The sequence below is a fragment of the Oncorhynchus gorbuscha genome, linkage group LG25 (genome assembly GCF_021184085.1).
Source record: "Oncorhynchus gorbuscha isolate QuinsamMale2020 ecotype Even-year linkage group LG25, OgorEven_v1.0, whole genome shotgun sequence".
Taxonomy (NCBI): Eukaryota; Metazoa; Chordata; class Actinopteri; order Salmoniformes; family Salmonidae; genus Oncorhynchus; species Oncorhynchus gorbuscha.
In genome coordinates, this window is record NC_060197.1 from 13,276,861 (window position 1) to 13,290,294 (window position 13,434).

Genomic DNA, 13,434 nt, shown 5'->3' on the forward strand with positions numbered 1-13,434 from the left:
TTTTGTTTTATTCAGCTAGGTGTATCAGCTCCGTAGTCGTTTAGGAATGAGAGCTACCGAGTTGACGGGGCAGTCCATCATAGACTGACATCTGGGCGTCATAATCGTTTATGTTTTTCAATATTTTTTACTTGTGATAAAAAACAAAAGTGTCTTTGGAAATACGTTTGGAGTTTAATGTGTGTGGCCATATTGTTGCTTTACCATGGGTAATAAATAATCCAGGAAGTGGATGGCTAATAAATTGTTCCTTTTTATCCACCTCTTCTCCAGAATGCTATGCTGATTTTCTCATAGAGGACTTTGACGTGAAGACGTACACAGCCCAGGCCATCCACCATGCTGTCATCGCAGAACAGCTGGCCAAACTGGCTCAGGGCATCAGTCAGCTGGACAAAGAGCTCCACAGCCAGGTATACGTGACACCTATCATCTGTCACACACAACTGTATCTCACACATGTGAGACCCATAGTGACATATCTATATAGATTATTAGTTTAATCAGCCAGTCAGTTTGTTCTATACTGATGGCTGGTATGTATACATTTTCTGTAGGAAAAAACTTTTCCTTTATGTGTTGAATGACTTCCTGACTGTGGTATTTATTTCTCCTGTCAGGTTGTAGCCAGGCATGAGGAGTTACTTGCTCAAGCTACTGGGATTGAGTCTTTGGAAGGTAACACACCTTTAGCACATATTTGTTTTTGTCATCATCATGGCACTTCTGACTTTTTGGAACAGGGGTTTTCAACTGGGGTCTGTGGGCCCCTAGGGGCTTTTGGCCAAGGGATCCATGTCCAAAAGCCATGGATCCCCGTGTAATACAATACAAGTACTGTGGATAAAATATAATATTATTCATCTAAAATGTAACCCTGGACAACATGGGCCTGGAGGCTCACAGGGATATTGATATCCACAGTACTCCACCAAGTATATATAGTACCAGTCAAAAGTTTGGACAAACCTACTCATTCAAGTTTTTTTTATAAAAAAAATAATATTTACTACATTGTAGAATAATAGTGAAAACATCAAAACAATGAAACAACACATGGAATCGTGTAGTAACAAAAAAGTGTTAAACAAATCAAAATATATTTTATATTCATCAAAGAAGCCACCCTTTGCCTTTTATTTATTAACCCTTATTTTACCAGGTAAGTTGACTGAGAACACATTCTCATTTACAGCAACGACCTGGGGAGAGGAATGAGCCAATTGTAAACTGGGGATGATTAGGTAACTGTTAAAGGGCCAGATTGGGAATCTTTAGTGACCACAGAGAGTCAGGACACTTGTTTAACATCCCATCCGAAAGACAGCACCCTACACAAGGTTATGTCCCCAATCACTGCCCTGGGGCATTGGTATATTATTTTAGCCCAGAGGAAAGGGTGCCTCTTACTGGCCCTCCAACACCACTTCCAACAACATCTGGTCTCCCATCCAGGGACTGCCCAGGACCTGCTTATCTTCAGAAGTAAGCCAGCAGTGGGATGCAGGGTGGTATGCTGCCTTGATGGCAGGTTTGGCATTCTCTGAACCATTCTCTCAACCAGCTTCACCTGGAATGCTTTTCCAACAGTCTTGAAGGAGTTCCCACATATGCTGAGCACTTGTTGGCTACTTTTCCTTCACTCTGCGGTCCAACTCATCCCAAACCATCTCAATTAGGTTGAGGTTGGGTGATTGTGAAGGCCAGGTCATCTGCACTCCATCACTCTCCTTCTTGTTCAAATAGCCCTTACCCAGTCAGGAAGTGTGTTGGATTATTGCCCTGTTGAAAAACAAATGATAGTCCCACTAAGAGCAAACCAGATGGGATGGCGTATCGCTTCGGAATGCTGTGGTAGCCATGCTTGTTAAGTAATACCTTGAACTCTAAATAAATCACAGACAGTGTCACCAGCAAAACACCTCCAGCATGCTTCACGGTGGGAACAACACATGCGGAGATCATCCTTTCACCTACTCTGTGTTTCACAAAGCCACAGCGGTTGGAACCAAAAATCTCAAATTTTGACTTATCAGACCAAAGGACAGATTTCCATCAGTCTAATATCCATTGCTCGTGCTTCTTGGCCCAAGCAAGTCTCTTCTTGTTAATGGTGTCCTTTAGTAGTGGTTTCTTTGCAGAAATTCAACCATGAAGGCCTGATTCACACAGTCTCCTCTGAACAGTTGATGTTGAGATGTGTCTGTTACTTGAACTCTGTGAAGCATTTATTTGGGCTGCAATTTCTGAAGCTGGTAACTCTAATGAATGTATCCTCTGCAGCAGATGTAACTCTGGGTCTTCCTTTCCTGTGGCGGTCCTTGTGAGAGCCAGTTTCATCATAGCGCTTGATGGTTTTTGCAACTCCACTTGAAGAAACGTTCAAAGTTCCTGACATTTTCCGTATTGACTGACCTCCATGTCTTAAAGTAATGATGAACTGTCGTTTCTCTTTGCTTATTTGAGCTGTTCTTGCCATAATATGGAGTTGGCCTTTTACCAAGGATTACTTTATCCTATCCTAGGTATTCCTTAGGGGTTTATCTTCTGATTGTGATTCGTCTGGCGTCGTGAGGGAGTTTGTTATCCTTGTCACAAAACAACTGATTGGCTCAGTGCCCTTATTTGGGTGTAGGGCCTGATCAGACATTAAGAAGGAAAGAAATTCCACAAAAAAACTTTTAATAAGGCACACCTGTTAATTGAAAACCATTCCAGGTGACTACCTCATGAAGCTGGTTGAGAGAATGCCAAGAGTGTGCAAAGCTGTCATCAATGCAATGGGTCGCTAATTTGAAGAATATGAAATATAAAATATATTTTGATTTGCTTAACACTTATTTGGTTAATACATGATTCCATATGTGTTATTTCATAGTTTTGATGTCTTCACAAAGAACCCAAACTTTTGACTGGTACTGTGTATATAGATTTTTTTACGTAAATGTAATTTAAAGTTTGTGGCATAATGAGAAAACCCAAACTTTTGACTGGTACTGTGTATATAGATTTTTTTACGTAAATGTAATTTAAAGTTTGTGGCATAATGTGTAGAATTGCAGTATTTAGCTTGAAAACTGCAACAACAAATCTCTGCCCCATGGCGGCCCTTTTAAATGTTTTTTCCCCTGGCACAAGACTAGATTAGTCTGGCTATGCACTGCAGACGTCACAGTTAAACTCAGTGTAGATCATTTGTTTTTGTGTTCTGATTATGAGGGGGTTCCTGATCAATTTGCTGTCACAAAAGGGGTCCCCAGCTCCCAAAAGGTTTGAGAACCCCTATGCTGGAATATATGCTGTCATTGTAGTGCTGTTGACATTCCATAAGGGGCGCTGCTGTCACACGATTGTAAAAAATGTCAGCGAGTGTCTCAGTTTTGAAGTGATTGTGTTCGATTTGAACGGAGAATAATGTTGTATTATTGTTAAAAAGAAAAATGCTATTGCAACCTCTTTGCAATAAGGAATTGAGACCAAATGCTCAAGAGAATTTTCAAGTGGTTAATACCAAGGATACAGTCAGCTGAGTGCATACATTCAGAAAGTTCACAAAGCATCTTATACTCTTCCATCATTACATAAAAGCCAATCATATAATTTTTATGTCAATAAATTGAGTGAGATGTTTGTGTGTTGTTTCTCAGGGGTCCTGCAGATGATGCAGACCAGGATTGCTGCTCTGCAGGGTGCTGTGGACAGGTAGGTTAACAACTGATCCTGGACCAGATTAACATAACCTCAATCTCAACCATTATGGTGATGAAGCAACATCTTACCTAGTGGTTAGGTGAATTATCTACCTACTCCAAGCCAATAACAGACCATAACACATCATCACAGGGAATGATCAAGGCAAAATATGACCCTTGTGTTCAGAGACCCTCAAAAATCAGACCTCTAATAACAGCACTCAACCTGCTATTTGTTTTCTCTCGTAGGATAAGGACAAAGATCGTTGACCCCTACAATAAGATTGTAGCCAGGACTGCCCAGCTCGCCAGATTGCAGGTATCCATCCATCTCCTTGTGTTCGAGAGGCATAATACTATCTGTTGTGTTGATGGGTTTTGTATTGTTGTATGGCTGTGGACTGAGGCTCAATAGCAGGGGGAAGATTTCCTCTCTATTGTTATCAGCACTCTGGCATTATCTCTACTTCTCTACTGGACTTGATTTCCATGTTTCTGAGGTATTGAAATGTATAGACAGTATTTGCTTGGGTTTTTATTGTCTCACTCCCCATTTTCAAGATGGGAACGTCAAGTTAGGTGCTGTACATATTGTCAAGGTCGCCTAATGCATCTTGGACCGTTTCCAGGATGACAATAACCCAGAGCCATATAGAGATCTATATAGCTATATATGGCTCTGGGGATGTCCTCTTCTAACCTGTCAATACAATGTAGCTATAGCCGGTGTCGGTGTCTATCATGCTGTAATGATATGAGTGCCCTGTACTCAATGGTTTACAACAATGATACAACAATGATATGTTTTATGCAAGCATCGATCTACCCATTGACATTTATTTGACCGTTAAATACCACAAATATTACAGTGGCTTGCGAAAGTATTCACCCCCTTTGGCATTTTTCCTATTTTGTTGCCTTGCAACCTGGAATTAAAATGGATTTTTGTGGGGTTTGTATCATTTGATTTACACAACATGCCTACCACTTTGAAGATGCAACAGATTTTTTTAGTGTGAAACAAACAAGAACTAAGACAAAAAAAACGGAAAACTTAAGCGTGCATAACTATTCACCCCCCCCCAAGTCAATACTTTGTAGAGCCACCTTTTGCAGCAATTACAGCTGCAAGTCTCTTGGGGTATGTATAAGCTGGGGCACATCTAGCCACTGGGATTTTTGCCCATTCTTCAAGGCAAACCTGCCTCAGCTCCTTCGAGTTGGATGGGTTCCGCTGGTTTACAGCAATCTTTAAGTCATACCACAGATTCTCAATTAGATTGAGGTCTGGGCTTTGACTAGGCTATTCCAAGACATTTACATGTTTCCCCTAAACCACTCGAGTGTTGCTTTAGCAGTATGCTTAGGGTCATTGTCCTGCTGGAAGGTGAACTTCCGTCCCAGTCTCAAATCTCTGGAAGACTGAAACAGGTTTTCCTCAAGAATTTCCCTGTATTTAGCGCCATCCATCATTCCTTCAATTCTGACCAGTTTCCCAGTCCCTGCCGATGAAAAACACCCCCACAGCATGATGCTGCCACCATCGGGGTCATGTGAGAGTGGTTGGGTTTGCGCCAGACGTAGCGTTTTCCCTGATGGCCAAAACAGCTACATTTTAGTCTCATCTGACCAGAGTGCCTCCTTCCATATGTTTGGGGAGTCTCCCACATGCCTTTTGGTGAACACCAAACGTGTTTGCTTATTTTTTTCTTTAAGCAATGGCTTTTTTTATGGTCACTCTTCCGTAAAGCCCAGCTCTGTGGAGTGTACGGCTTAGTGATTCTATGGACAGATACTCCAACCTCCACTGTGGAGCTTTGCAGCTCCTTCAGGGTTATCTTTGGTCTCTTTGTTGCCTCTCTGATTAATGCCCTCCTTGCCTGGTCTGTGAGTTTTGGTGGGCGGCCCTCTCTTGGCAGGTTTGTTGTGGTGCCATATTCTTTCCATTTTTTTTAGAATGGATTTAATGGGGATCTGTGGGATGTTCAAAGTTTCGGTAATTTTGTTTTATATGGGAATGTGTATATACATATGTGTATATATACATATGTGTGTGTGTGTGTATATATGTATGTATGTGTACGTATGTATGTGTACGTGTGTATATATACATATGCGTGTGTGTGTATATATGTATGTACGTGTACGTATGTATGTGTACGTGTGTATGTTTATATATATATATATATATATAAACATACACACGTACACATACATACGTACACGTACATACATATATACACACACACGCATATGTATATATACACATATGTATATACACATTCCCATATAAAACAAAATTACCGAAACTTTGAACATCCCATATATATATATATATATATCTGAGATCATGTGACACATAGATTGTTGGATTTTATTTAAGTAATTATTTGACTTCTGAAGGTAATTGGTTGCACAAGATCTTATTTAGGGGCTTCATAGCGAAGGGGGTGAATACTTTTGCAAGGCACTGTATATGACCCCTTTTACTCTTGTTGCACATACTTGCCATTATGGAATCACTCACCACCACTTTGGAGAAAGGTATATTTATATAGATGATTTATAGAACTGTGCTTATGGAGGCTGAGCGATCTTCAAACCAGGAATCCTAGCTGTTATGTAAAATGCATCTGTTTTTCTTGGTAAATCCTCCACTATTTAATACATAAAGGCCACGTTAATGGTTTACAACGTTATCTCAACCTTTCAAACAGCATTACTTTGATCCTGTTCTCAGATAGCATCTGCAATCTTAACCCGTGACATCACTGTTGTGGTTTTTAATCCATCTCGCTATCAGTGGCCACTCGTTTAGAAGAAATCAGTAAAAAGCAATCAGGTGATTTAAAATAAGACCTGTTCTTGTGATCAACCTGACCCAGTCCTGTCCGAGGCTGGGTAACCGCGGCCTGATGGAGAGCGAAATAGAGACTCTCTGCGTTTACAGGCTCTGTCAACTTACGCACACTGCCCACACACTGCAGCTCCGTTGTCTGTGGAGTCGAGGGGAAGGCTTATTAAATATTGATGGAATTTGGCTTCAGTCAGAAAGGTTACTGTGATTCTAACTGGCTTTTTCCTCTAACATGGCTCTGTCTCTGTGTTCGCTGTCTGTCTTCTGATGCTCTGTCTGTCTCAGCTTTGTTGTGTGTGTGTGTGGAGTGTTATTGTTGTTATCTACACCTCAGACATTCATCCTGCAGAGAAGATACTAGTAGCAGGCAGGCATGCCAGGCTGGGAGGATCTTAACACGGGCCTGGTTTGTGAAAGGAGAGGGTGCTGTGATTTCTGAATAGAATAGTTGCAATGTTTTTTATTATTTTATACAGACACAGACAGTGGTGCTGTGGGACCAATATCTGTGCCTCTTTTTTCACTTTTCACTCCCAGGGACTGTCGTGTGTGTGTGTGTGTGTGTGTGTGTGTGTGTGTGTGTGTGTGTGTGTGTGTGTGTGTGTGTGTGTGTGTGTGTGTGTATTCTGTCCGTCTCTGTGGGACTGGGGTGAGGTGGGTCTGAAGGAGACCGGTAATGATCACACTATAAATCCAGGGGGAATAGGAGAGTGCTTTGTTTATCTTTTAGTCTAGTGTTCGCTCACAAAATGGAAGCTTCTCAGCCACCAACAAATAAAGCAATCAGTCTGACACACAGACACTTGGGACGGACACACAGACATCACAGACACAGACACACAGAGGCTGAAGGGACAGACCCCCAGCTCTCAACTGCATCCAACACACTACTAAGCCCAAACACACTGCTGACCTCTGTGTCCTTCAGCCCCAGATACAGCTCCACAATGCTGCTAGACACACTGTTATCATTACCACTATTGATATGCCCATGGTCGGCGTTATTGTTACAATATAGGCTACAATAGGAAAATAAATACTTGGAAGTGTCGACAGTGATTGATTCGAGATAATTTACAATAAGTGATCTTCAATCAATTATGACGAAAAAAGAGGATCGTTCCATATTAGTTTTGACGTTCACTCACATCTTCTCATAGAGATTCAGAAAGACTGGTTCAGATGGGGTTATATTTTGTTTGGTTATATTTTTCCCAGGTGGCGTGTGATCTGCTGCGGAGGATCATTAGGATCCTGTACCTGTCCAAGCGTCTGCAGGGCCAGCTCCAGGGGGGAAGCAGGGAGATCACCAAGGCTGCCCAGAGCCTCAACGAACTGGGTGAGTGACCACTGCCTGTTCACCTCTGATACACTACACTGTACTACTGACAAGGCTGCTCAAAGCCTCAATGAACTGGGTACTGAAGTACTGACATGGTTAACTCACCTCACTTGGGCCTACTGTAAAGAGAGTGTAGATCAGGGATAGGCAACGCTGGTCCTGGAGTGCCGCAGGCACTTCATGTTTTTGATTTAGCTGACCTGGAAGGCCAGGTGTGTTGAATTTAGGCAATCATTGAACTGATCAGTTGATCAGGTGTAGTTGGAACAAAATCCTCCAGTACATGCGGCACTCCAGGAACAGGGTTGTCTACCCCTGGTGTAGATGGTGATGAGATCCCCAAGGCTGCCCAGATCAGCCTCAGCAAACTGGGTGAGTGACCCTGCTCATTCACTATAATTCTACTGCCACTAAGGTGAAACTCCCCTCATTTAGGCCTACTGTAGGAGGTGTAGGTGGTGTTGAGATCACTCAGAGCCTCAAAGAGCTGGCTGAGTGACTTATAGAAGAAAGGGGAGGATAGGAAGCACTGCAAGGACACACTAGTTAGTAGATGTTTGTTCTGTTGGTGGAAAGTGCTTTTTGGGCAATCAAAAAATGAGTGCTCTTCATATAATTAAAATGTCTTTGATCTTGATATTTTTGGAAAGATTTTGTTCTATTGAACATGTTGTTTTGTAATAAAGGCATTTTAATTATATGAATAGTGCCTGGGTCGTCCTTGTTTTTTGAGAACTGTCTGATTTGACTCGGACACTGCTTACGTCTCACTATAGCCTCTGCTGACACGCTAGGTGGGTAAATGCTGGCGTACTCTTCACTGATTGGTGTAGTCACTTGCAGGTCACTGTATGTAAGGTCACTCAGGTTGGATTTGGCTTCAGTCAAACCAATGATTGGCAGACAGAGTTCAAATAAAATTTCCTTGATTATCTAAAGAAACAGCACTTTTGAACTACCAATAATCTAATCAAATTGTAGTAGTCACATGCGCCAAATACAACAGGTGTAGACGTTACAGTGAAATGCTTACTTACGAGCCCCTAACCAACAATGCAGTTTAAAAAAATTATTAAAAAAATATGGATAAGAAATTAAAGTAACAAGTAATTAAAGAGCAGCAGTAAAATAACAATAGCGACACTATATACGAGGGGGGGGGGTACCGGTACCGGTACACTGGTTAGTTGAGGTAATATGTACATGTGGGTAGAGTTATTAAAGTGACTGCATAGATGATAACAACAGAGAGTAGCAGCGGTGTAAAAGGTGGGGGTGGGGGGGCAATGCAAATAGTCTGGGTAGCCATTTGATTAGGTGTTCAGAAGTCTTATGGCTTGGGGGTAGCAGCTGTTTAGAAGCCTCTTGGACCTAGACTTGGCGCTCTGGTACCGCTTGCCGTGCGATAGCAGAGAGAACAGTCTGACTAGGGTGGCTGGAGTCTTTGACAATTTCTAGGGCCTTCCTCTGACACTGCCTTGTATAGAGGTCCTGGATGGCAGGGAGCTTGGCCCCAGTGATGTACTGGGCAACCTTTTTATTGGGTTTAGGGTTAGTGTTTCCGCATGGCATTATCTCCATGTTACAGCCTTCGTTCACAGAAGACAGGCCGCCACCTGTGCTAATTAGCTGTCTAGCATGCTCTTAATTTGTGTAAGCTAACTGGGGAGGAAGTGTAGTTCGTCAGTGTATGGATCTGTGCAAAACTGCAACAGGAAGTGTATCTTTTATTATTTGAAAGGTTATTTCTCGCTGACATGAAAGATAAGGGGCGTATTAGCATGCGTTTCAGGAAAACGGTGCGAAAGCGATGATTATTCAAGTTTCTAAACGTTAAAACACATGGTCAGAATTGTAGTTTACATGGAGCCAAATGTGGACAAATGTAATGGCTGAAAACCTTACATACGGAGAAGAAGGGTTTTCGAGAGATTAGGGTTGATGTTGTTGTGCTAAATATTCTACATTTAGCTAGTGAGCTATAAAGTCATTCAGGGATGCAATTTACCAGTATGGATAAGGGATTGTGTATAGTAGGAACACCAGGCCATTGTATAGTCTATGTATAGATTGCTATTGAATGGTATGCAATGAACCACAAAATAAGATCTTGTTTTTTAATGTTGAGCAGTGTGATGATCTCTGTCCGTCTCCCAAATGGCACCCTATTCCCTATAGCGCACCACATTTGACCAGCTCCCTATTGGCCCTTGTCAAAAGTTGTGCACTACATAGGGAATAGGGTTCCATTTGGAATGTAACCTCCACTATCATTCCTCACAGATTGTACCAAACGCAAGCCAAGTAGGCTAACAGAGAACAATGATGCATTTGGTCCCTGTTTTCTGCACTCTGTGCTGGTGACTGAATGCTAAATCGAGTACTCTGTCTGCCAAGTGCAGAGCAAAGTACGATGCAAATGTATTTATATGCTGTGGTTGGAGGGACTTTTAACATTAACAGTAGTCTTCATTATACTGCAGTACCCTGACAGGGGTTCCAGTGAATTTCTCAGAAAGAGTCTCATTGCATTTTGCATTTGACCAATGCAGGGAAAGAGAGGTGGTAGAGAAAATCAATGTCCTCTTCAGAAATCACTTTGTACATATTTATTAGTTCTACTCCTGTTTCTCCATGCATGTGGATCATGTGGCTTTTATAAGAGCTAGTACACACACACACACACACACACACACACACACACACACACACACACACACACACACACACACACACACACACACACACACACACACACACACACACACACACACACACACACACACACACACTAGGGCTGTGACGGTCATGGAATTTTGGCTGACGGTCATTGGTCAGCCAAATGACTGCGGTCTCTGTAAAACTGTTTGAATAGCAAAAATAAATAAAAAGTACATTTATGCCCATTTTCTCCTCTCCTCCACCCATGACTGCATGTGCTGCCATAGAAATAGAACGAATAGAACAGGAGTCCCCATTCAAATCAATGATGGCATAATAGGTGGATTGGCGGCCCACAGGATCCCATGTGACTCAGTTGATAGAGAATGAAACGCCAGGGTTGTGAGTTTGATTACGACGGGGGACCAATATGAGTAAAAAAATTATGAAAACTTATGTGCTCACAACTGTAAGTCACTCTGGATAAGAGTGTCTGCTAAATGACAGCAACAACATTGTGAGTGTACCCTTAGGAGCGAAGCAGGAAGCAAAAGCAAGGAGTCCAACCATCAATATGTGTTGTGATTTATTTTTTATTTTTTTTGGACACACAAAATAAACATTCCATTGAATGAACCACATCAGTTACCATAATTTTCATTAGCATTCTACATTACCGTGGAAATGTTTGCATCACAATAACAGGCAGCCATTGCGAGTGTAGCCATGAGTATACCAGTCAAATTGCCAAGTTTTGAGGTGATACTGCTGCATTGTCAGGGGTGTTGCCTTGTTTGCTACAACACATAGTTTTTTTCAGCAAGGAGCAACAAAGTTTTGTCATGTTACGAATGCACGGCCGTCCTGTCTTCAGTCAGCTGTTCGTTCCAGATTATTTGTGTTTATTTTTACGTCTCTCTCACAGTACAATACACAGTTCTCTCTCACACTAAATAAGAGTAGTTTGATTGTTGACTCAGTTGTGACTTCTGGTCCCGCAGAGCTGATTTTGAGTGTGTTCAGTGTTGAGTTCACTTCATGTGGGGTTTCACATGATCATGTTGGTGGGAATTTCCCATCTCCGCCAATACCAGAAATTGTTATTGTGGAGAGTTTCAGGACCAATCCTGTCCAATCTGGTTACGACTATACAAATGTTTTTAAGAGTGAGAGGTGGCGGTAGGCTAACTTTAGGCCTACCTGTTGAACTAGACAATTATCTACTGTAGGTACAATGAGACTGGCAAAACACAACGAATGGCCACCTCGGCTCGAACTGCCGCCTGAATGGAACACGAAAGCTGATTGAGTCACTGTTCTCTCGTTGGCATCATGCTGTCTCTCCTCCCCTCAACCTCCTCCTCTCCCTCTTTCTTGACTCTCAAGACACCTCCCTGGTTGTTTTCCCTGTTTTGAGCTTTTATTAAGCTTTTCAACGGAGCCAGAAATCAATCTCCAGCCAGTAATTTTCTGCACCGGCCGTTCGGTCTTCAATCCACTCTCAGCCCCCTTTCTGCAACTGCCAGGACATTATAATAGGCCTGAATTACAGGCTTGATACTGCTGCTGGCCTAATACAATCACACAGCACAGCCAGCCTAATGTGATTTGAAGTGCTTTCTTCTGTCAGCCTGTAGCATTGGGCAGGGATGAGAACACTGAACAGGTAGGAGAGAGGGAGGAGAGGGAGAGACTGAATAGGAGGAGAGGGAGAGGGGATCAGATGGGGGGTGGCTGGTGGAGAAAGAACAAGAGTGAGTAAACAAGGGATGGATGGCTGCAGAAGGGGGGTGACTGGGGGGAGAGCCACCTGCCGACTGTAATAAAGTGATTGAAGTGGATTCGGTGGCGGGATGGAGGGGACACAGAGAGAGCAGCCTGCTGTTGTTGAGGAGGGACTCAAAAGCCACATCCCTATTCCCTTTATTTGCACTGATGTTGGACTGCGTAGCGTAGCTGTCTGTTGTAGGATTGGCTTTGGCTTGGATCAAATTGACTACAACGTTCGATATCTGTTACTTATAATAGAAAACAAACTATACTGAACAAAAATGTAAACGCAACATGCACCAATTTCAAACATTTGACTGAGTTACAGATCCTATAAGGAAGGAAATCAATAAATTGAAATAAATGAATTAGCGCCAATTCTATGGATTTCACGACTGGGAATACAGATATTCATCTATTAGTCACAGATACCTTTAAAAAAGAGTAGTGGTGTGGATCAGACAACCAGTCAGAATCTGGTGTGACCACCATTTGCCTCATGCAGTATGACACATCTCCTTCGCTTCGAGTTGATTGTGGCTGTTGATTGTGGCCTGTGGAATGTTGTCCTAATCCTCTTCAATGGCTGTGCGAAGTTGCTGGATATTGGCAGAAACTGGACACTCTGTCGTACATGTCGATCCAGAGCATGCTCAATGGGTGACATGTCTGGTGAGTATGCATGCCATGGAAGAACTGGGACATTTTCAGCTTCCAGGAATTGTGTACAGATCCTTGCGACATTTGGCCATGCATTATCATGCTGAAGCATTAAATGATGGTGGCAGATGAATGGACCTCAAGGTTTCTGTCAAGGTATCTCTGTGCATTCAAATTGCCATCGGTAAAATGCAGTTGTGTTTGTTGTCCGTAGCTTATACCTGCCCATACCATAACCCCACCGCCACCATAGGTCAACGTTGTGAACAGAGTGCTATCAGAAAACTGCTGGTCCACACGACGTTATACATGTGGTCTGCGGTTGTGAGGCCAGTTGGACGTACTGCCAAATTCTAAAAACAAAGTTTGAGATTACTTATGGTAGAGAAATTAACATTCAATTATCTGGCAACAGCTCTGGTGGACATTCCTGCTGTCAGCATGCCTATTGC

General features: G+C 42.4%; 1 protein-coding gene across 1 annotated transcript in view; it reads left to right on the forward strand.

Annotated features, from left to right (window-relative positions):
* LOC124013981 (conserved oligomeric Golgi complex subunit 5-like) overlaps window positions 1-13,434 on the forward strand; it is a 114,864-nt gene that overhangs the window by 176 nt on the left and 101,254 nt on the right. Inside the window, exons 2-6 of the mRNA XM_046328598.1 lie at window positions 274-413; window positions 621-678; window positions 3,648-3,702; window positions 3,942-4,011; window positions 7,768-7,888. Of these exons, the coding sequence (XP_046184554.1) occupies window positions 274-413; window positions 621-678; window positions 3,648-3,702; window positions 3,942-4,011; window positions 7,768-7,888 (444 nt within the window). The remainder of the gene's footprint in view (window positions 1-273; window positions 414-620; window positions 679-3,647; window positions 3,703-3,941; window positions 4,012-7,767; window positions 7,889-13,434) is intronic.